At 28.3% G+C, this 23,876-nt stretch overlaps 3 protein-coding genes across 3 annotated transcripts in view; 1 reads left to right on the forward strand and 2 right to left on the reverse strand.

Moving 5' to 3' along the window:
• Positions 1-3,929, reverse strand: part of LOC111039929 (leishmanolysin-like peptidase) — a 71,540-nt gene extending 67,611 nt beyond the window's left edge. The window contains exon 1 of the mRNA XM_022323598.1: positions 3,548-3,929. Within this exon, the coding sequence (XP_022179290.1) occupies positions 3,548-3,667 (120 nt within the window). The 5' untranslated portion in view covers positions 3,668-3,929. The remainder of the gene's footprint in view (positions 1-3,547) is intronic.
• Positions 3,930-4,075: 146 nt separating this feature from the next.
• LOC111039931 (ralA-binding protein 1) lies at positions 4,076-7,736 on the forward strand. The gene is made up of 10 exons (XM_022323599.1): positions 4,076-4,477; positions 4,559-4,637; positions 5,375-5,595; positions 5,668-5,784; positions 6,021-6,165; positions 6,228-6,393; positions 6,460-7,012; positions 7,094-7,244; positions 7,405-7,480; positions 7,538-7,736. Exons 1-10 carry the CDS (start codon positions 4,396-4,398, stop codon positions 7,643-7,645), a joined length of 1,698 nt encoding a protein of 565 aa, XP_022179291.1. The 5' UTR covers positions 4,076-4,395; the 3' UTR covers positions 7,646-7,736.
• A 2,314-nt stretch (positions 7,737-10,050) lies between these two features.
• Positions 10,051-18,017, reverse strand: LOC111039926. Its single transcript, XM_022323590.1, has 7 exons — positions 17,682-18,017; positions 15,112-15,247; positions 14,059-14,225; positions 13,528-13,636; positions 12,368-12,505; positions 12,154-12,269; positions 10,051-10,389 (listed from the first exon to the last, which is right to left on the reverse strand). Exons 1-7 carry the CDS (start codon positions 17,892-17,894, stop codon positions 10,171-10,173), a joined length of 1,098 nt encoding a protein of 365 aa, XP_022179282.1. The 5' UTR covers positions 17,895-18,017; the 3' UTR covers positions 10,051-10,170.
• Between the last annotated feature and the right edge of the window lie 5,859 nt (positions 18,018-23,876).

Genomic DNA, 23,876 nt, shown 5'->3' on the forward strand with positions numbered 1-23,876 from the left:
AGATGATAAACCAATACAAAAAATTCAACAATAACCTGTATAAAACTGAAGGTGCTCTCTATTAAAAAATCGGAAAAAAACATCTAAAGCTATAGGCGAAACCCACAAGACAACTTACTTACAAAAATAATATTTCTTCATGTTTATTTGTATTTATTGTAAATAAAAAACTTCGTCAAAACATTCAATACCTATACGTTAAAATAATTAATCAATAAAAATTTTTTTTTAATAATATGCTATAATTGGTTACAATTACTACGCGGTTGTGAGTTATTAGTTTCATGATTATTTGATATTTTTTTATGATTGTTAAGAACACTAATTAACTATGAATTTAGGTAAAAAACGTTGTAAGTTAAAAAATATTAAAAATAAGCATATTCTACGGATATTTTCTACACATCAAGGAACAAGAACATAAAAGTAAAATATACATTGAAAATGTTAGGAGCCTCAAACTATCAAATGCAAAGATCGTGTTCACTTAGGATGTACCTCAGCACCCCTATTTTTCCTGCTTCTTATTGGTCTGCCATAAATTTTACAAATGCGCCGATACATAAGAGTTAATATATATTACGAAAACCATAACGTAATATTTATGTCAATATAATGTATATTTATTATGTATAGATGTATATTATTGATATGCATGACAAAAGCTATTTCCAACTTAAGTTGGAATTCCCACTTTCCAATTTTTTATTTCATTAAAATATGAAATACATAACCTTTCAATGCCATACATGTACGATGCATTAAACATATATAAAATACATATATTTACTATGATTAAAACAATTGGCGAGCTTAAATTTTGGCAGACCTACTAAAACAACTCAAATGGCACTACTGCTAGAAATTATTGTAATAGAAAAAATAATACCTTCACAACAATCGCTGACTTGTAAATTAATTGATTAAGGTGATTCAATTACTTGCTCCAATTAAGCATACATAATGCATATATGTATATACATATTTATAAATTATAAAATACTTATACTTTTAAAATGTAAATCAAGTTTAACTTTTTGAAAACAATTTAAATTGTTTAGGTAAAAATCGTACATTTGCTGTACTATTGAATAAATAATATAACATTTTAATTTGTTTAATTCGTTAAGAGTAGACTCATCAAATTTTACTTTATTTTTACATAAACAAGTCTGACGACTATCTTATACGGTTTTCAATAATATCGGATACTTGATAAAATAGTATTGAACGTGAATTTGACCTGAATGTTTTTTATTTAGTAATACTAAATAATTACATAATTTATATACCCAGTTAACCTTGTGCGAAATTTCTTGAGCACACCACGAGTGACCACAAAAAATGACAATAACACAAAAATGCATTCTAAATAAAAAAAATTTCTTCAATTTTAATTGAAAAACTTTTAAATGCAACAAATATACTTAATACGTCAAAATGAAGAAAGTTAATTACAAAGTCAAAATTAAAGTTTTGTCCAGACTTTTAAATACTTCTAGTAAATGGTAGTAGTAGCAGTATAGGTAAATGTTTAACTCAACTTAACTAAAATTCGTTTGAAATATGTACCTATATATAGTTTGATTACTATGTAAACGCTACTATTATACGAGAATATCAATTAAAGAATGTTTTATTCATTACAAACATTTGAAAACCTATTTGATAATCAACTTAAAAAGTTCCATATTTTGTATTTGTATCTTTCCTATATTATGTACTGGCTAATCCCGTGCACTTCGTTGCCCGTTAAAAATTTCAGCTCTATATGATTCAAAATGTGTATTCAATTCGTCACTTAATACCCGACGTATAGGTGTTTTGATGTTCAAAACTTCCCATGGATCTCCATTAAAGATTTTTATCATAGTCATATAAAATACAGGTATAAAATTATACTCAATCATAATAACTATTTTTTTCTATCATTTTTAGTTTTGTATAAATGAAACATTTCTTAAAATTTGTACCTTAAAAGTTATAACCAATTGCTAATTTTTTATTTATCTCTACTAAATTGTGTTACCAATAGCAACCCTATAATAAATAAAATTATATTATTATTTCTATAAAAAATTCCCAAATTTGCAAGAAAAAATAATAAGACCCAATTATCGAGATAAAATACAGCCTATAGAATCTTGTGATAGTGTAGCTTTCTGATGGTAAATATAAAATTTTTAATCGGTTAAGTAGTTCCAGGGATTACCCAGAACAAACAATTTTTCTTCTTTATATATTAGTATAGATAACTACAAATAACTACTAAATATATTGATTTTATCCAAATTATAAACATTCATTCGTTTTGTAATAATAAAAACACATTTTGTATTTATATCAATAATAATATGGATTATTTTGGGGAGAGATACAGGTTGCCGGGGTACAAAAAAGCTTTTATTTCATCATATTCATCAATCCTGATTATAAACCTGCCAAAAATTAAACACTTAAAATTTAAATCTATTATTAAAACTTCGTATGATTTCATTAACTACCGAGTATTCATAAATAAATATTTTAGCTTAAAATAAATTACGCACTGAGTATAATCTTATGCTAATTTTGACTTTTACCTAATAGTTTTTTGTAATTGAATTAATCAATTTTAAATGATATTTATTTGTATTGAAACTGATGTAATTTTTTTTGTTACTTTTATATACTATAAAGAAGAAATATAATACTTGTGAATATTGAAATATAGTATAATATATAATACTTAAGCTAACTTAAAATACAAGTCTACAATATTAGGCAAAGTATTATGCTACATAGAGGTACACTTTTGTACCGTTTGTACCTAATTAAATCGCATACGTAATATTTAACCACAGATTTAACTATTTATCTATACCTACTAATTATCACATCCTTGATTTGTAATAATAATTAGGTACTTTCTTAATTACAAACGTACATATTAACTAATTTCAATTTTAATACCTCTAAGTTATATTATAAAAATTGATTTCAAATGTTTTTTAAAAAAATGTCAGTCTTTGATAAAAGGAAAACATTAGTTTTTTTTATCAACTAAGCATTGTTCGATTGAATAATAAACCATTGGTGCAGGTTTCACATACACAGGCTACAGCGTATTTGGAGATTTGGTCTCTAGGGAATAGTATGTGTTTTCGATCTACTGGATCAGTTAAAAATAATTATTTCCTCCAAAATTTAATTATTAATCTCTTATAAACATACGTGTATCAAATATAAACTACCTGGCAATGCCAGGACTATCAGGATTCAAAAAAATGCTTATATTATTCTTACTGGGTATCATACATCGATTAGTCAGAATTCGCATATCTCCTTCACCCTTGAACGTATGATTTTGGTGACAATAAAAAACGTATACTATTCTGCAGGATGTACACCAGGGTTACCTACGGAGAGTCCTGCTCCTGCAACCGATATGACTTCAGAGAGTGCATATTTAAATCAGTGGCCGCAATAATCACCCATACATAGAGCGTACATATATCATGAGAAAAATAACGCGAAATCATTACGAAATATTGTAATATTTCCTTACCTCGTCTGGCTTGGGGTACAAATGATTGCAGTGTCTCTGTACGAACATACCGGTGGCCAGTTGGACGGCCAGCACCAATACCGCAGCGCAAACGGTTTTCCATTTTACCTTGACCGGCATGTCGGCCACGGGTACGAAAAAAAAATAAACCTAAACGGCACTCGTGGTGATCATTTGACGTGTGTGATTATCGTCAAACGGATTCGATAATAATATCTTCGGGAAAACAACACGTCGTCGGAGGAAGAGGACTCTCGATTTCGTGAACAACAGACCGCACGCGAATGAGAACTGATAAGAGACTGAACACGACACGGCAAGCGATACTATGACACCAGCCGCTGGTACGGACGGTAGAAATTCATACCTGCCGAACACGCACGGTGGCAAGTGGTAGGGCATGAAGTGCGTGACGGAATCGTTTCCCCACTACGTCATGAAATTATATTTTGTACTGGACAACAACTACGTACCATGACTCATCGCGTCGACTTATCGTCACTGCGCGCATTGTGATCCAAAGCAGTCGTGCGGCGTGCGCAGTCGCAGAGTTGTTGTTGTGGTTTTTATTGTTCTTGTTCTTGTTGTTGTTATGGTTGTGATAACAGCAATCATGGATTAGTATTGTTTATAAATATTATATAGTAATATAGTATTTACGGCAGTCGGCAGTAGTGTTGATAACGCAATCATCTGCTGTACAACTGCTACTGTGCCAAATGGCTGTACAGTTGGAACTTGTAGAACTTAGTACTAACTTATCATCTTCCAAATTTTGAGAAGTCACAATTTGCCTAGCCCTCTACAATCTGCACACAGAGTACGACACATCACTTCTGCGAGAAGCTATGGATTTCGATAGTCCGGACGTTGAGAAGGATTTCCCAGGGTTATATGCGTCCACTGAAATCGGACATAAAGACTCTGATGGTAATGAAAACTATTAAAACATCTTTGATTTGAGCTTGGGACCTTTAAAGAGCAATAATGTTAGAACTTGAATGTATATAGGTAAACGCAAAGAAAAAAAAGACCGTGGTTATGCAGCGCTTGAAGGTGAAAGTTCTCCGGAAGAAGAGCCTGATGCAAAGTAAGTACGGTTATAAATGTATGATATTTCTAGTTGAGAAATTGAAGCCTAGTGGCTATACTGCTTTATGAATTTACGATCAATTTTTTTACAATTTTAACAACTTTGATTTCAAACTTAAAAACTTAAAAATAAATTGAATATTCCTATTTCTTAGTGTAAGTTACTTTTAAGTCATTTTTATAAGTATTTATTTAAATTAATGTGACAACGCAATAGAAAATGTAAGTTTTCAAGTTCTTTACCACATAACAAACTATTATCCTGGACCATTCTACAAATTGCAATAGATGAAGTGTAACAATATTTTTAGTTGTTGTGAACTGTAGTTTAAATTATTATGTTATGAACCATTAATGTTTAGTATATTGAATTAAGTAATTTGTTAGTTAACTTCATATCCAAATAAATAAATATTCAAAAGTATTTTACTGTATTTTAGGAGCAATTTTTACCTTAAAAATGCCATCTTATTTTTTTCTGTTAATTGTTTGCTTGTTTGTAGATATCAATTTGGCCAACAAATTGTTTAATTTTTATAAAAAAACATGCATGGCTTAATACATATTATCTATTTCATTTCATTATAAAACAAATCTATTTTAATGCAGATATGCTATATAAATAAATTATTAATTTTTAATTTACATAATTACACATAAGCTCATTACTAGACAATAGTATATATGTAGTTGTAACTATCACCTATGTAAATTATTAATGATTATATTTTATAGAAGTCCTTCAAAAATTAAAAAGATAAAACCATTTAAATTTCCTATAAAAAAAGAGAAGCATGAAAAGCTCAAAGATAAAGATTCTAAAGATATACCTAAAGAAAAGAAAAAAGATGGAGAAAAAGAAAAAAAGAAAGATAAACCCAAAAGTAAAATAAAAGAAAAAAAGAAACAAAAAGGATCTGATGGAAAAGATATTGTTGACATAGGTTCTTTATATGGTAATTAAAATGATAATTTATTTTAAAACTAATAAATATTAAGTAACAACAATAAACTGTTTTAATATATAGAAGATCAACCTGTTTTTGGAGTTCCATTGGAAATATCATTTGAACGAAATCCATGCCATGACGATATACACTTACCATTAGTTCTGAGAAATTGTATTGACTATGTACAAATGCATGGTAATCATCTATAATTTTGTTTTTTACAGTCTCACAATATTTATCCTTGTATATTCCCACCTACTAACTACGCAAATTCTTGGTATAAGTATATACATAATTTTTACCTACATTTTAATTCTTACATAGGTGTATAAAAATCAATAATATAAAATTTATAATTTATAAACCTAAATCAACATTATACATTTTCTATCTAAAATGTTAAAAGAACACAAATATTTTTTTTATTTTAGGTTTATGTACTGATGGTGTGTATAAAGTACCTGGAGTGAAATCTAAAGTACAAAGCATTAAAACTCAGTATAATAGACGGCATTCTGTCAATTTAGCTGATTATGATTTAGCGGTTGTCACGAGTCTATTGAAACAATATTTAAGGTATTGTGTTTTTAATTTTTTTTATGAAATATAAAAATATGATTTTAAAAACAAATTCATAGAGAACTTCCTGATCCTATATTGACGCCAAACTTATTATCAAAATTTGAAGATGCTGCTGAAACACAAAATATTGAATTAGCAAAGTTGTTAATTTCAGAACTTCCACTATGCAATAAGCATACACTCACATGGTTAATTGTTCATTTTACCAGTATTATAGAAAATGTAAGTTAATGAGTTATAATGTCATGATATTTAATGATATGATTCTGATTGATTTATTTGTTTTAGGAAAAATATACTAAGATGAACACTACAAACTTTGGTTGTGTCCTCTGTCCTGTTCTTCAAATGTCCCAAAAGTTATTCTCATTTCTTGTTACGAAAAAAAATGACTTGTTTCCTAGTGCTGTTTTAAACAAATATATACCTCCATTAAGATGTGCAAGCCCTTATTTACCATCTGGTAAAGAAGAAATGACCATTGAATTAAAAAAACAAGAGTCACTCCTTGGTTATATACACCGCGAAATGAATGCTGGTTTTGTGTGTAAAACCAAAGAAGAAGAGTTATGGGATGTACAAAGAATTATTACACAATTGAAAAGAAAACTTAAGGTATTGGAAAAGGACAACCACAAAGTTTCAAAAGAAAAGGCGAAAACAGAAGACCAGATAAATGGAAAGTTTGAAGAAATTGGAACTCAGACAGCACTAAACAGAAAAAACTCTAATAACAGTGTATCGGGCAAAGCTGAAGTAGTGTCCATAACAAGTGATACTGTTAACATATCAAACTGTGAGAGTTCATTAGTTGATGAAGAGATACAGACAACTACTTCGGGTAATAAAGAGAATTTACTATCAAGTTTATATTTTTAATCTGTAGTAAATCTTTGTCGTAATCTAAAGACTTAACTTTTAGATAGTGATAATGAAGAATTAGTCTTACAGTATGAATCTGAAGAATTAATGTCACTCATTGCAAACTTAAAAGATTGTATAGTTCAGGAAAAATGTGAAATAGAACGATTACATACAAAGTTGGCATCAGTTGGAAAAATTGTCAATGCTAGGTATTTATATTTAATAAATATTTGGCATGTATTCGGTTTTTAGCATAGTGCTAAATGCCCAAAAAAAATACCTCAATATGTATAGTATTGAATTAGATATTCTAATATATTAGATCTAGACTTTTATGGATTTATTTAATAATATTTATTGTTTTTATAGAGAATATTTTATGAACCCAATTGATGAAACAGCAATGGCTAACGATGCTTTATTAAGTGAATATAAAATGCTGCAAGTAAGGATATATATTTTGAATGTTATTAAATAATTTACTAATGTGCCTAATTTAAAGTTCCAGAAAATGAATTTATTTAAAAGTATAGAAGAAGAACGAGAGGCCATACTTGATTTAAAAATACAAATAAAACTAGCAAAACGTAAACATATTTCAGTCATGTAAAATGCGTTATTTGAATGTCAAAGCATATTTTTAGTTTAACATGTTAGTTTATACCCAAGTATGACAATTTTTTTTATACAATGACTATAACTTTTGACTGTCAACTGTTTTAACAGGTTAAAATTGTTTTTATTATAATTATTATGTATGTTATTTATTTTATTTTAAGAATGTACAATTTTTTCTTTATAACTACACACATTTATTTTTTTTACAACGTATTAGTTTATAGACAAATTATTTGCTTATTTTTTTTAAATAACTAATATTAATTACTTGAAAGTATGAATTACAGTCAAGTAAATTTGTTTTTTGTTTTTGTTTAGTTATTATAATATATTTTATTCAAACGATAATTACAAAAGTCGTCACTGATGGCCAGTTAAAAATATAAACATTTAATCAAACTGTGAGTTAACTTTTGAAAACCAAAAAAATAATGTACAAATTCCATAATTTCTATCAAGGTATTAAAATATTTAATGCGTCACATGAAGATACATACTATGTATGGAACCAATTATGAATTATACATCATAATATAATGAACCAGAATATTGAATGGTATATTATATGGCTTTATTAGATTTATTATTTTATAACTGTTAACAATTAAACATTATAAAGTATTAACAAATATTTATGTTGTTCTATTTGGCCAAAACCCAAGCTAATATTATATACCTACATAGTAGGTTAATTTTTTTTTTTTTGATAAGATTTGATTTATAAAAATAATCTAAAAATTCTAATTCATTTAGATGAACTAGTTAGCTAGTATCTGTATTTTAAATATTATTCTTTTAATCTTCAAGAAAAAAAGATAAGATCTAGAAATAATTATTAATAACAAGCATAATGATTAATTATAATACAATTTATAGTATCAGAGAGAAAACAATTTTGACCATGTGGCATGTTGATGTAAATGATTGGAAAAATGCATTGCAATTTCTAGTTATAAGGTAGGGTCACTGCTGACATAATATTATATAAAATTCATGACACTATTTTAGTCTGGAAGTGCTAGGAAGAAACTATTTACACTACTAGAAATTTTAATTTTTCAAAATCAGTTATTTTTAATTAAGTAGTTTCTATTCCCATGATGTATGTTTTATACTTTCAAATTTCAAATTTATTTATTAACCTACACGGCTACGTCATATATTTCATAATATGCACAAGTATTTGTTTTTACTTTTAACACAACGTTTTGTAAAGATAATTTTTTTTAGGCTTTACAATCTATTTAGGCTTTTAGTTGCTGAGAGGAAGGCTTTCTATTTTTCTCTGTTCTTTGATATGTTTAGCTCTACTTCTCATTAATACGTATGTTCCATCACTATTCCTCATCAACTGTCCATCCATCTTCCCCTTGGTCTCGTGCCTTATTCCACTTTTTTGCTAGTTCACCAACTGCCCGCCAAATGTGCAACATGGACTACCCATTTTAGCCTTGTGCTTTTAACAAACTGAACCACATTTCCCCTTTTATAAAGTACCTACCTACACTTAATTGATCATTTGATGGTATACTCCATTTCTTCACTTCTTAATTATAAATTGAGCCATGTATTTTCCTAAATAGCTCCCTATACTTCTTCCCAGATCTTAGTAGCTAGTACCTAATAATTTTAAAAAAATATTAATTTACACAAAATACAGTACCTACTATAAGTTGTAACACAGTGCCTATATTATATAATTGCCTTTATTAAAATGTTGTGTATATAGGCTGAATGTAATTTTTGTAGGTACCTACTTTCATATTTTAATGATTTAATGTGCACTATGAGAATCCATTAGGCAGTTTATGGGTTGAATTTCTGGTTAAAAATTGGTCTATGACACTTTGGCACCCTTGATACACAAAACACAATGAATCTATTATTGATGTAACAAGCTTTTATTAAAATTCGACATTAGTGCAAACGGTTTTACGTGAATACCTACATAGATTGACTCATTTTTATAGGTACCTATTCGTTAATATAAATAAATTTAAAAATATTAAATTATTTCAATAAAACTATAGATAGGGGGGTACCTAATTGTTAACATTAAACCAAATACCTACCTACTGTGTTTTTGCATTTAAATAATTTTAATCATAATTTAAATCATAACTTAAAGTTATCTACAACTAAAATTAAGTCTTAAATAACTTTGAGTAGGTAGGTACATGGTGACATATTCCTAATTCCTATGAATATTGAATGTGACGGTGTTGCATATGGTTGAGGGATTAGGACAAGGTATTGGTTTTTTAAATCTAGGCTTCTCACCTGTCCTTATATCACAGACGTGGTGGACATTAAGCCAAACGATTTTTCATTGTTATCTATATTTACTATTTAGGAACCATCAACTGTAGGAATCTAAATAACGTAATCATTTAGAAATGTGAAAACGGTAAGACGATTATATTTCATTTATACAAAATATACACTAATGGACTGTTTAGCACATTGTCCACATGGCAACAAAAAATGAGTAGGTATTATTGATTATTACTGTTTTCTTTAGACCACAATCGAATGTCTATCGCTCCGCCTTTTATGTGAATAAGTATCCCTTGTATCGACCGTCGAATTCATAGCAGAATAATCGATTGGGAAGAATTCAGGCTTTGGGCCACACTTTCCAAATAACCATTGACCACATCCATTAGGTTTGGTGCCCAGTAACCAGTTAGCAAAACATTGGCCCCAAGTGTCGCAATCCAACTTAAAGTCTCCGTTCTGCAGGCAAAAATATAATGATAATGATTATAGGTTTAAATAAAATTACATAGGTAAGTCAGTGTAGGCCAAACGGAGGAGGTGAGGGGGATTCCCTTCCATGACCTTATTTCCATTGTTTAAAATCTGATGGTTAAAAATTATATTTTTAGTAATTAATTAGGTGCTATACGTTAAAAAATTAGTCATATATGATAGGTAGCTATATGTAAATTGTAAAATTTAAATATTAAAAAATAATAATGTATGACGATTAAAAAGTTTAGATGGTTGGATTAGCGTGCACCTATATTTTTCCGTGTACTACTGCCACTCAATTCAACTTAACTTCAAAATAAAGTATAAGGTGATACGAATACAATTATAGATATTAGTATTGCATCAGTTATTTGTAATTTTTATACTTTATATTTGTACATTTCCAGGAATAATATTCTTCTTCAGAATAGAAAATTAGAAATGAGGTTGCTGCGTACGAAAAATAAAATCTAAACAAACGAAAAATTAGAAATCGTGTAAACAAGTAAACATTACCCTTACAAGTTCCGATTCCATAGAACTTATTGACCAAAGTAAAATTTAATAGCCATCTGTATAAGCGTTTGTGTAGTGACTAGGTACCTAGTGCAGATTACATAAACATAAAACTTGTTTAGTGCCCCCCTCCGAACAGTCCTGTTATCCTGTGGTGAAAAAGTTCGGCTAGCCTTAAATGTTGGCAGCCCTATTTTAAAACTGAAATTAGTTTAATTTTATTGGTCGGTGTTTTATATTTTTCTATATTACAGAAGACTTATTTCTCAATTCAGAAATAAACCAACAACTACTGACATGGTGACACCGATCTCTTAATTTGTCTAATGTTGAGTTTTTAGATGGTGGGCCCCCATCATTGTAAAATCTTAAATCAATAGGTACATTCATCAATCTGTTTAGAATCATAAATGTATTTAAATATCTGTTTTGGTAAAACGTAAAAATGATTTAACATAGCATTATGTGGGTGCTTTGAAATGCATCTAATTGTTAAATTTATAAAAATGGGAGGATGGTAGGTAGGCTTGATGTACGATGTCATACTATATTTTAAATACTTTGGCGCCACTGTCTACTGTGTATGCCACTTTTTCTTATAATATATGTACTATTATACATTTATACCTATTTCATAGCTAAAACAATAATTGTGTACGGTATACCTATACAAGTAACTCTAGATGACTGCATCTGCATAACTATATACCTAATTTACCTAGGTACACGATATAAATTAGATACAATTGTTTAAATATTTTTGGACAAAACTGTTGACAATATAGATCAAATTTTTATAATTATTTGTTTGGTTTAATTTTATTATAGATATATAGTATAATATACCATGGACATTTTAATATTTATGGTATTCATGAAGATAAAATTTAATTTGACATTATTGCACAATTATTGTTATCGTATTCTTCACATTTTATTAAATACGATACCTTATCTTATCTTATTTACAATATCATATATATATAAAAATGATATAATAATAATATGACCTTTTTTTTACATTTTGGCTCATCCATACATATTAATATATTTGGTGGCTCGCGAGTCTCTTTTCGCTGGCCACCCCAGGTACATACTATAATATTTAAGGCCTCTGTTAACAAGTAACATAAAATAAGGAAAATAATTGTGGAAACACAAAGAATTTTTTTTGGTTATTTTAATATTATTACGGATCAGACACTTCCAGGGAAGTATTGTTATACTTACTGACGTTAGTGAATCGTATATCTCATCGATCACAACTTGTTTAGCTTCCTCACAGTTTGAATCGAGAAACGTACAGTAGAACCTTTGTAAATTTGCCTTTTCTATTTCACCTTTACCTGTGTAAACCAAATTCGTATTATGACGTGTACATTTAAAATAATATTTAATGACTGTTCTTATTTTTTTTCTTATATATTACGATGATCATAATAACCTGAATCCAAAGACTTAAATAATATGTTCTGAAAATATTTCAGCCACAATGGCATGTCTGAAGCTACAGTACACCTGCTTAATGTTTGACACCATATTTTAAGCCAGTCGTCTGTTGATAGACTTGTAAATGCAACACCTAGGAATTACAAAAAAGCTAGTTGGTTTATAGGCATAGGTATTATATAGATATCTACTTCGTATTTCACATAATTAAATAATTTATAATTTAAAAGGCTAAAATGGTTTTAATAAAAATTATTATTTTCAAATCTTCGATTTTCTAGAGTAAATAATAAATATCATAATCAGGTTTAAGCAATTCGTACACTGAACTTTAAACGAACAAATTATAAAATTAACGTTAATATATATTGCATTTTAAAACTCTCCGACCACAATATGATGCTTAAAATATAATGAGGCATCTATATTTTGTATCGTATATGATATATTATTTACATAGATGACTTACAATATTTCTCGAGGGATCCATATTATCATTCTCTTTAATTTAGTTCTATGTGACCCACCAACCCCTTGTACATTTTACGAACGGTGAGAGCTTTTGATATACATATAATACGCAATCTTGTTTGATATTAAAAACATTATATAAATACCTAGTACTTACTACACATTATAATATAATATTAATAAGTCGATACTAAAAAAAATTAAACCAATATTTAGAATAAGTAGACAATAGGGATATGTATAATCGATTAAATTATTTGTTAACAAAATGGCCAATGTTGCCGAGGGTCTTTTATCAATAAAAAAAGAATAGATAAATGACAACAAAACAAGTAGGCACCTAAATTCCTTTTTACCAGATTTTTTTCATAAACGCAACACCATGTTTTTGTATTTGAACTGTTATTTGGTACCATTGTCCATTTGATAATTATAACGAACAACAAATGCAAAAATATTGTGAACATTTCCACTTTTTCTACCGTTTTTCATTTATTTTTCGAGCATGTTTAAATAATTTTAACAATGATTTATTTCATCTAATGAGAAAAAGTTAGATGGGATACGTATATTTTATATTTTGAAAACCATTTTTTTCTATGAGCTCAAATGTTGAGCTACCTAGTACCTACCGTTATAATAATGTAAATATACAAATAAAGATAATTTTGGTTCCATGCTTACTTTGGCCGCTTTCACATTGAATGAATACTTGAATTAATTCTGTTAAAACTTGTTTTAATATTATGTATTCATCACTATTCGGTGACCAATCAGCAAAACGTCTTAATTTCTATATTGTATAAATAATAATATATTAAGTAAGTTTTAATAATGGACTTCATACAAAAGTCAAAAATTAATAAATATTTATTCAAAATTTAAATTTTAGCAAACAAAATCTTGAATACCTATTCAAGAAACAATAAGCATTTTAATCATAAATGTTATTTTAGAACCGTTTAGGTAAAATTAGAATATTATTGACAATTTTAACTAAATTACAAAGTAGCTAAAGGAAATATTTGCACAGAAACAAATTAATTTATTAATCTACCGAAAATAAATTGAATATTATTGATAATTATAATTGTTATTGTTTATAGTCTGGAACTCTGGACTATGCAGTAAACAGTTAAACTTTCATTAATTAACTAAAATAGAATTGCAATCAATCATCTAAAACAGTCAAGTGTACAATAATTATACAGGTACCTCTGCAAATTGATGGAAATCGTGTTCGAATACGAACCCGTCGCAATCGCCGTCTAAATAATATTTGAAAAAAATCAATAACTTTTCCTCTTGTAAAGGCGATAGTTTAAATGGAATATCCAATGTTTTTGATTCATCTTCACTGGCGTAACGTTTCATCCAAGACGCTAAACAAGTATAAACACAAATAAAAGGTAATATTAATATTTTTTTGACTTGAAAAGTACTCGTACTGGTAGTTAGTAGTCGTTAGCATAACTATAGGAAGTTGATTACCTCTCCTCCCACCTCCCATTAACATATACTAACTAGATATATAATCTGTGTATACGTAGATTCCTTAGGAGGTATTTAAATATTTAATTGTAAAATAGTCGCGTACGGGTTTTTTTTTGTGATCCAAAATAATAAAAATGTCAAAGATATATGTCAATATTATATTTTTTCTTTTTAGGGTTGTTAAGTTTGAAGCCATTTTTCCAAATGTTTTCCATGTGACATGTGTGCTCGTAATTCTTAAATATTGCAGAAAACATTAGATAACTGCGTCGTATTTTTTATTGAACTATTTTCGTAACTTACAAACACCGACTTGTTTATTTAATTTCTTGATACTATTCGTAGATTGCGAATATAGACATGAATATTTAAAACGAAATTATTTAATATTTTCTATAGTACCTATCTGTACATCTAGGGCCCAAATAAAACAATAGTTTGAATAATAATCTATTATTCAGAATGTCTATTATAGTTGGTAATAATACGCTTTGTGCACGTTAAAAAATTAATATTATGGTGCCTGAAGTAATATTATTTAAACGTTTCCTATGCCTTTTGTATACCTAGTTGTATATATTATTATAATGTCATACAGGACAACTTGGCCGTTGTTATATATTATATTACGCTTATTAGTTATTTACGAATATCGTATCAGTTTTACACGTGCGTCAAAGAATTCAGACATTATAATAACAGACCATTATTTCAAAAAAAAGTCTAAAGTCTTTTCAAAAAAAAAATATATTATTTATTACACAACGTACCTACCCCATACATGTATTTCCCACGTACTGGATGACTCATCTGGCTTGCGTTCTTCGGGCTGCATTATGATCGTATTACTTTTCCACGACATTGTTCTTCGTAACAGTTGTTTAGTTCGATCTCTAGTTCGATCACATGCCTTAACATTTAATATTTGTTTTGATTTACTATGGATAAAATAAATAAAACCAATTCTGAATAAAAATTTTGCAAAAACAATTAAACTAGATTAAAATGTAGTTTAATTTAATGACTAATCAAGTGATTAAAAAATGTTTACATGCCTAGATGTTACACTCGAAATGAATGGACAATGTTTTAAAAATTATGAATCCGATCGAGTTAATTTGAGTATTAGTACCCACCTAACGAATAATTAGGTGAATTTTAAGAAGGCGCAGAAACATAAATCAGGTCAAAGCATGTTGTAAGTTACACATTGATGAGTTGTGTCAAGTTGATGAGCTATTGAATTGAAAAAATACCGAAGACGGAAGAGATAGAATATAATACAATTTACAAACATATTATGTTTCAAATACTGTATTATATAAGCATTGATTACAAAAGGACGCATTTGAGTGAATTCTTTTTCGATTAATATGTTATTTTTCAATAACATGTACCTATATAAAAAATATTACATAATTTTATTTTAGCCTTCAGTTGCATACTATATTATGATGGTACATAATATTATATCGTACGTATTGATTTAGTCCACTCGTCTACATTTACCATATTTTATAAATAAAATAATATTGTCTGTTTCTATCAAGTTGTATCACAATGTTAATAAGTTTTTAACGATTTCAGACATGCTTAATCTGATTCAAATAGCTTTAACATTATTTTATATTAATGACCCTCAAATCAAATAGATATCTATGATCTATTCTCAGTTTCTTACTATGTCATTAATGCAACTATGTTACGAAGGTTATAACTTATATTATTTATACAATAAGTAATAAGTATACTGTGCAATATGTACAATTATAATACCTAGCATGTTATAAAATATTAATATTATGTTTTTTTAAAGGTGCGAACGAATTAACTAGTAACCACACACACATTAATCATAAATCATGATAAATATTATATATTTAGGAGTTAAATAAAAATGTAGGTATTTGAGTATTATAAATGTATTATTATTTAGTTTATAAAGTGTGTAAGTTAATTACTGCAAGAAATATTACATTATGAAATGATATTATAATCATTATTATATTATAATGTAATATGCGATTGTCTATTGGCTTTTGTCAAAAATTGGTTCATCCTACGCTGTATTAGTATTACTAAAATGGAAAAATAATTCACTAATAACAATATTACTTTACATCGTTAAAAAATATAATTTATAAATATTAAAATATATAAAATACTAGTTAAACGTATACTATAGTTAAAAAGAATCAATGGACCTACTTTATGTAAAGAACACTAACACAATCTGCTTGTCATATATAGCTAGGTCTAAAAATAAAGGGTCTATGCTAGATAGGTAAGTAAAAAATGTAGAAAACAACATTTAAATTTGGGTACTGAAAGTACAAAATATAAATACTTAAAATAATAAATATTAACCCATTGCTTATATAAAATAGTTATTTAAATATTAAATGTTTTGCTATTGTTATAGTTTTATTGTTGTAAGTCTTGTATATTTTGTGTAATCTATAATTTTATATTATTTAATTTTGAAATTGTTTATGCACTTTTCTTTTAAGTTTAAGACGACATAAACTTACATATTTTATTGCAATTATTGAACTCATGAGCACCCACACAAAATTATTCGGTGGGGTCCAATATCTTCTTTAACAAATAAAAATAAAATATAACACAATATCCTTAAAAATATAGACTGTCAGACGGTCTCTAATCAGAATATTATGTTCTTCTTCGTATACAATAATTTATATCATCAAATTCAAATTCATTTAAAATTTTCATTAAATTCACCTTTGTAGGGTTGACCTACATAGACCTACTCGATGACAAAGACACACTCGACACCACCTACTTTAAAGCAAAGCGACTCTAGGTTATTATTTTTTTTTTTTGCAATAATAATATCAATATGTATAAATTTAAATATTATATGGTCACAAAAATAAAAATAAATTGTATTTATGAGTTAGTATAAAAACAGTGAACAATAGATGGAATTGTACAACGCAGAGTATATTGAAATTGTCTCGTTTGTACACATTATTGTTCCTTTCCAAAAACATTACAGATTAGATAGGTACATGATCTATGTTTTTCAAAATAATATATAATACGTGATTTAGTCTATACGTTCGATAGGAATTAAAATTCGAACAAAAATATTTTTGAATTGAATGTACACCTCCTACTGGTCGTTAATAATAAATAATAATATATACTTAAAGACCTGCTGTCTGACAGTGCGGTACTCTGTTCAGTTAGGTACAAATAGCAATAACCTGCCATCATAGATTCAACCCAATCAATAAAAAAAATTCATATTTAAAAACCGTCATTATAGTATTTATTGTCATACATTAAATTGTTATCGGAGAATCGAAAATAAACACCTGTTTCCACGTCGATGTGATTTTCGTAGTCGTTTGTGGATCGCTGCCGGCAGACGCCACGCTGCCGCCGCCGTTGTCCGGCGGTTTCCTATTGTCGATAACCGCCACGGCCACTGCCGGAAAACTTTTCAGACTATGCGACCGAACGTGTTTTCCACCTCCTCCTCCGACGACACTGTTCGACGGCTTGCTGTTGCTGTTGTTGCTCGTCATGTCCGGGGAAAATGGGAATATCAATCGAAACGACACTGACAATAATGAGCGACCACGTCGAACGGCGCGAACGCGTGCACTAGCGGCTACACACACCGTTTTTCGTGTGTTTCAAGCGCACTCTGAACTATGTACATATACTGTACCTATGTGTATGTGTAAGTATGGGCAGGTAGCTCTGTAAAGTACAATATTTATATACGGAGTGATTCTCCGGACACGGTCAATTTCATAATGCATTCTTTAATTGAGCATTACATTATTAAATCCAATTCTGATTTTTGGAATTGCAGTTCAGTAGTTAGGTGGGTATATATACCATATAATAATATATAAGACGATATCACGATATCATTTTTAAATACATGGATTGTTTGTGGCATTTAAGGAGTGTCCTGTGGTGATACAATTGTTTCTTCAAATAAGAAACTTAATTATTTTTACTGTAAATCATTAAGTGAATTTAATTTTCTATAATGATCGAATAATATATTATACCATACATTCATTTACTATGCAGTTAATTGCCCCAGAAACTATTCGTTCTAATTTCAATTTAGATGCATCAACATTTTCAAAAATCATCTGCTCAACAATATTTAAAGTAAAAAAGGGGGTTCTCATTTGGAAAAAAGATGTTTGTATAGAACAGTTTTTAAATTATATTTTTCAACTAAGTATTTTAAAACATAGTCTAAATCTAAAAGTATACTTAAAAGGTACTTCAAAATTCCATACATCAAAATTTGAAGATATGCATACTTGAAAAATAAAATAAAAGTCAGCATGCTTGATGAATCATAATGCAAATGGATATTGTTATAATATTACGGATACACAAACGTTGGTAATATGAGAACAATTTACTTTGATTTGTCGAACAGTTGACATGTATAGAAGAAGATATACAGGATGTTTCATCCCCGTTTTTCCTTTAATAATGAATTTATTGAAATTCTAATTTTTTGAAATTTTTAGTAAACTTAAGAAAAAATGACTACTTTTTCAGCTAATCAAGATTTTTTGTTCTTTTTAGGAGTGTTCTATACTTTTTTGGCTGTACAAAATTTGTCTTTAAATGAGAACCAACCTCGTTTACTGTAAATTGTTAAACATATGGTTTTTTTCAAGTTTGAACTATTAGCTTCTGAATTAATAGAATGTATACACTAAGGAGTAAGGATAGTAAGGATAATAGTATACCTGATGGTTTCACAAAAATATCAAATGGATGTAATATTGGATCCAGTATTTATTAAAATCTGACAATTTATATACGTTATACAATGTTAATAGATAGGTATTATTATATTAGAATATTATTAAAAAATAAATATAAAATTTTCAAATAATCATTTCCCAAAATATTTTCTAAGCTCATTATTTTAAACATAGAATTGTCCTTAGTAGGTACCATGGTTATCCATTGTAGGTACACGAAGTTGAATAACACATAACTACTCGTTTGAATTCCAGTGTAGATAGATACCTCGACATTTTTTTAAAAGTGATCTTATTCGAAAAAATAAGTATAGGTGGCCACAAGACACTTCCTAAATGATATAAAAACTCTTCGTATTTAAAAATACGATTCTTAGGTAAACTCAAAAATCCCAAAAATTAGAGATTGAATAATTTCATTACTAAAGGATAAAAAGGGCAGAGAACTCGTGATTGGTGAATCACGCTGTATATAACAGTATTCTATATATTTTAAGGTTTTTTTTACCCTGCTAGTATTTTTTTTTTTTACTTTTCGTCTTGCTAACTGTGCGTGCTTGATATGTGTGCACGCAATGGGGTAGTTTAAAGTTTACCTGTATAATATATATATATAAACATACATATTATTATGTACGTACCTACTCTCCATTTGCTGTATTATGTCGTTCAGTACAAAATGTATATACAGGACGGCCGACGGGCGAATGGTAAATTAATAAAATCACTAAGACGCGTAATACACGATAATCGTTGTATTTTATTATATTACTCGCTGTCATTGATTCGTAAATGGCATTATGCGTTCATTCTTTGTAGAAAAATATTTGAATTTACTCATTCACGTACGAATTGTACCTATATATACTAATAGACAATATGCATCGGTTGTTCTACAACCTGCACTCGGTATTGTCCTAGTCAATAGCCATAAATGTCTAAATTGTACATTATTGACTATATAATAATAACAATTAGAAAAAATATATAATTTTTTTAATCGGGCGTACTCTAATTTTTACAATTAAATCGTGTATGTACCATAAACATACATATTATACTCAGCCATTCCAACACGTAATTATTTCAAAATAAGATAAAGTGTTATTGACAAGGATACAAACACAGCCACTGTATATTATATCTATATAATATAATGTAGATATTCAATAATACTGTTTTAGTATTTTACTCATTTAAAAACTTTAAGTACAGCATAAAACTAAGTGTCAGTCAAATGTTCTACTGGCTTCTATAAACAGTATCTGAGCATTTTAAATACCTTCTCCGAAAATGTCCTCTATAAAAATAAAACTAGCACTTAATTTTAAACCAATAAATGTCTAAGTGATCCTTTCTCAGAGTTAAAATTGTCTATTTCTTTAGTCATTATTCATTGATATTACTATAAAATATTGCCTAATCATAGGCTATATTATGCCTATACACACACATGTATATATAAATGCATAGCATATGATAGAAGCATATTGGAGGCGTATAGCTATACATATTATATGTCTGAAGTTTAAGCGTTTAAACGACATGTGTCTAGTTTAAATATAATTTCCAACCACATTTGAATTGTATTTTACTAACTAATCGATCAAAAAAATATTTTAAAAAATATACTTTAAAATACATTCTATACTATACTATATTATTAATACATTATTAATTATTATTAACAGAATAATACAAATATCAATAAAAACACAAATTTGTTATTATTTATCTTATTCGAAGATTTGAAAACCATTACTTTCCAAGTGTATAAAATATTTTAAATGGATGTATATTAATACACAACAAATTATTTGTGTTAACTTCGCACTACGAAAACAACCCATTTGTATTGATTTATAAAATGTCGTGAGTCGACATTTGTTTAGTAGGTCTTCAAGCACGCGAAGTATAGTAATTACTAATTACTTCCTTAATTGAAAATGTCTAGAATTTCTAGGTGAATCAACGATTGGTAGGAGAAACTAAAAATATATTTTACAGGATTTGAGTGTTATATAAATTTATAAATTATTGTGTGTAGCTAAATATATAACGATTTTTCGGAATAGAAATAATTGAAAAGATGTTTATCTATCCTACACTTTTCTACTTTTATAGTAACCTAATAATTTTTTTTAATGTATTGTATTCATTTTTGCTGTACCAAACCGCAGATTAAATAAAACTTTTTTTTTAATCTGTGACCAAACTATGTTTCATACAATTGTAAACATCTCAGTTGTGTGGTTTTTACTCGGTTTTTTTTAACCAGTGATTCCAGTGGTTTATTCTTTGTGATTGTGTTTAACCTTTTACATATACATTTTTCAGTGTTAAAAATACATTGCATGATTAAGTGCTATATATTATTAAGGTAAACCGTATATATTATAAATACTTTTTGATGTTTTAAGTTATTCTACTTTACCTACTTATATAGTATAAATAAGTAGGTCAACAACACTCAACTGGCGCACGTCAACGGCCCCGTAACCATATACAACTAAGTATTATAATATTAACTATATATTGTATACCTAGTTAATAGTTTGTAAATATAAATTTGGTACACATGGGTATGTTATTTTTAAAAAGTATTACCTATGTATTTAAATCGTAATAAATGTGCAGGTCGTCGTAGAAATTTGATTCATCTAGGTACCTACCTACCTAGGTATTCTAGATCCAACAAATTACACTGATATACCTACCATAAACAACATAATATTATAATAATATTAAACAATATGCATTTAATATGTAACTTGAGAGAGCTAGTGGTGATTTCGAGCTACATGTACGATGTACCTATTATACCGGCTATACCGCCCACCGCTGGCTGTAAACCTAGAAGTTTGACTGAATTATGGGGTGCCCACTGTCCTGCCCCTGCAATAATAGTCCTAATCGAAACAAACGCGATACTCGGTGTAAACGCTGGCAGTTTACAATAGTTTTATTATACACGGCAGGGTCTTGTCACAATAAACCCCCCAAAGTGTAACTTGCAGTGTTTTTAAGATTACCTAACCACATAGTTTACGTAATACGTTCAGGCATTTATATAATCAAACGGTTTGAATTCAGCCATATTTAAATATAGGTGCATATATATGGATATAGCTGCAAGTATCTACCGACTACTACGTAATAAAAACAATAAAACATTTCAGATTTATGTGCGCAAACAACAAAATATAATGCATAGTAAATCATTTAAAGCCATTGGGGAACTCACACTTTTCAATTTCACTAAACCAAGAAAAAACAAGCGAGTTTTATGATCATTATTATCTCTGTTCGGTTATTTTTGTTGAAAGAATATGTATGTAAATTTAACATAGTAGAATTCACTGTACCTGCATTGAAATTTTGAAGTTAATTTAATCGAGAAATGTATTAATTTAAAAATACTGTCAATTTCATTCAATACTTTTACTCCGCTTTAGTATCAAACTATTCAAACATCCTCTGATGTTTCACCTATTACGCAATAGCATAAACTGTATGCACACGGCACACCCCAATGTTGATCATCTACATTTATAAAATCCATGCATACTATAGGTGCTAGTGTAGTAGTGTGTTAATTACAAAAATGTAATGTAACTTATCTAATACCTACACATTGATTTTTTCCAGGGGGCAAAATTCAAATTTATAAATAATAATGTAATGCAATTCCTTAAATTTCGATTTGATTTTCCAATATAATTATATGCCTATCCATCATACAGCTTTAACTATATATTAGACGCCATTAGTACCTATTTATAAATCATGATTAGTAGGTACAGCCGTACGGTGTGTATCTGTCAAGAATATTAGGTGCATGCGTATAACACATATTATACTTATTATAAAACGATAATATGGTTTATTTATTTCTTACCTTTTTTCATATATTATGGGGACTAGACCATTTGCACACTGATTGGACCTCAAATTTTAGGTATACCTACATAAGCAAAAATTGATTTTGAGATTTAGGGGAAGGGGGTTTAACCTATAGCAAAATTGGATAGGTAAGCTTAAAAGAATTGTATACTCTAGTAATAAATCGTATTTAATTAACAATTTCTAATTTGTTTTTTAACTGCCTATGGCATCATATTGTTTAAACGACCACAAGTCTTTATAAATACAATACATTGTGGATAATTTGTAATTTAGATTTTAGTTAAATTTTTTGGCAACTTACAAAAGTGGGTATTATAAGTACTTACCTATATCGCCTGAGGTATTCAATCCTTTTTATATGACCAACTGGTTTTAATATTAATATAATAAGAATTGCAAAGTATTCTAAATTCTACTTAGAATATATTTTTATTGTTAATTAATATAGAATATAATGTAATAATTCATACTAACTATAAGATTTATCTGCTGAAGGCGTCAGAGCTGGTGCATTTTTAGTACAAAAACATGGGTTATAAAAAAAACTCGCACACTGCAGTATACATTATTTTAGAGTAGTGGTCTTCGACTGGTGGGTCACAACCCATTTTTGGATCACGTGAGCTTTAAAATTGGGTCACGATAAGTATTATTTTTAAAATAAAAATGAAGTTTGATAGATGAAATAAAAATCAAGTATATGGAAATACAGTTAATTAAAATCTACAGCTAATATGATATTGAAGATATTATTTAAGAATAAACCGGGCTTATAAGAGGAAGATTCTGAACTGTTTGAAGACAATACTGAATTAGTAAACTAACATTAGCTGTCAAACTTAGAAATATTATTTA

This window comes from Myzus persicae, unplaced genomic scaffold (genome assembly GCF_001856785.1).
Source record: "Myzus persicae strain clone G006 unplaced genomic scaffold, MPER_G0061.0, whole genome shotgun sequence".
In the NCBI taxonomy this organism is placed as follows: domain Eukaryota; kingdom Metazoa; phylum Arthropoda; class Insecta; order Hemiptera; family Aphididae; genus Myzus; species Myzus persicae.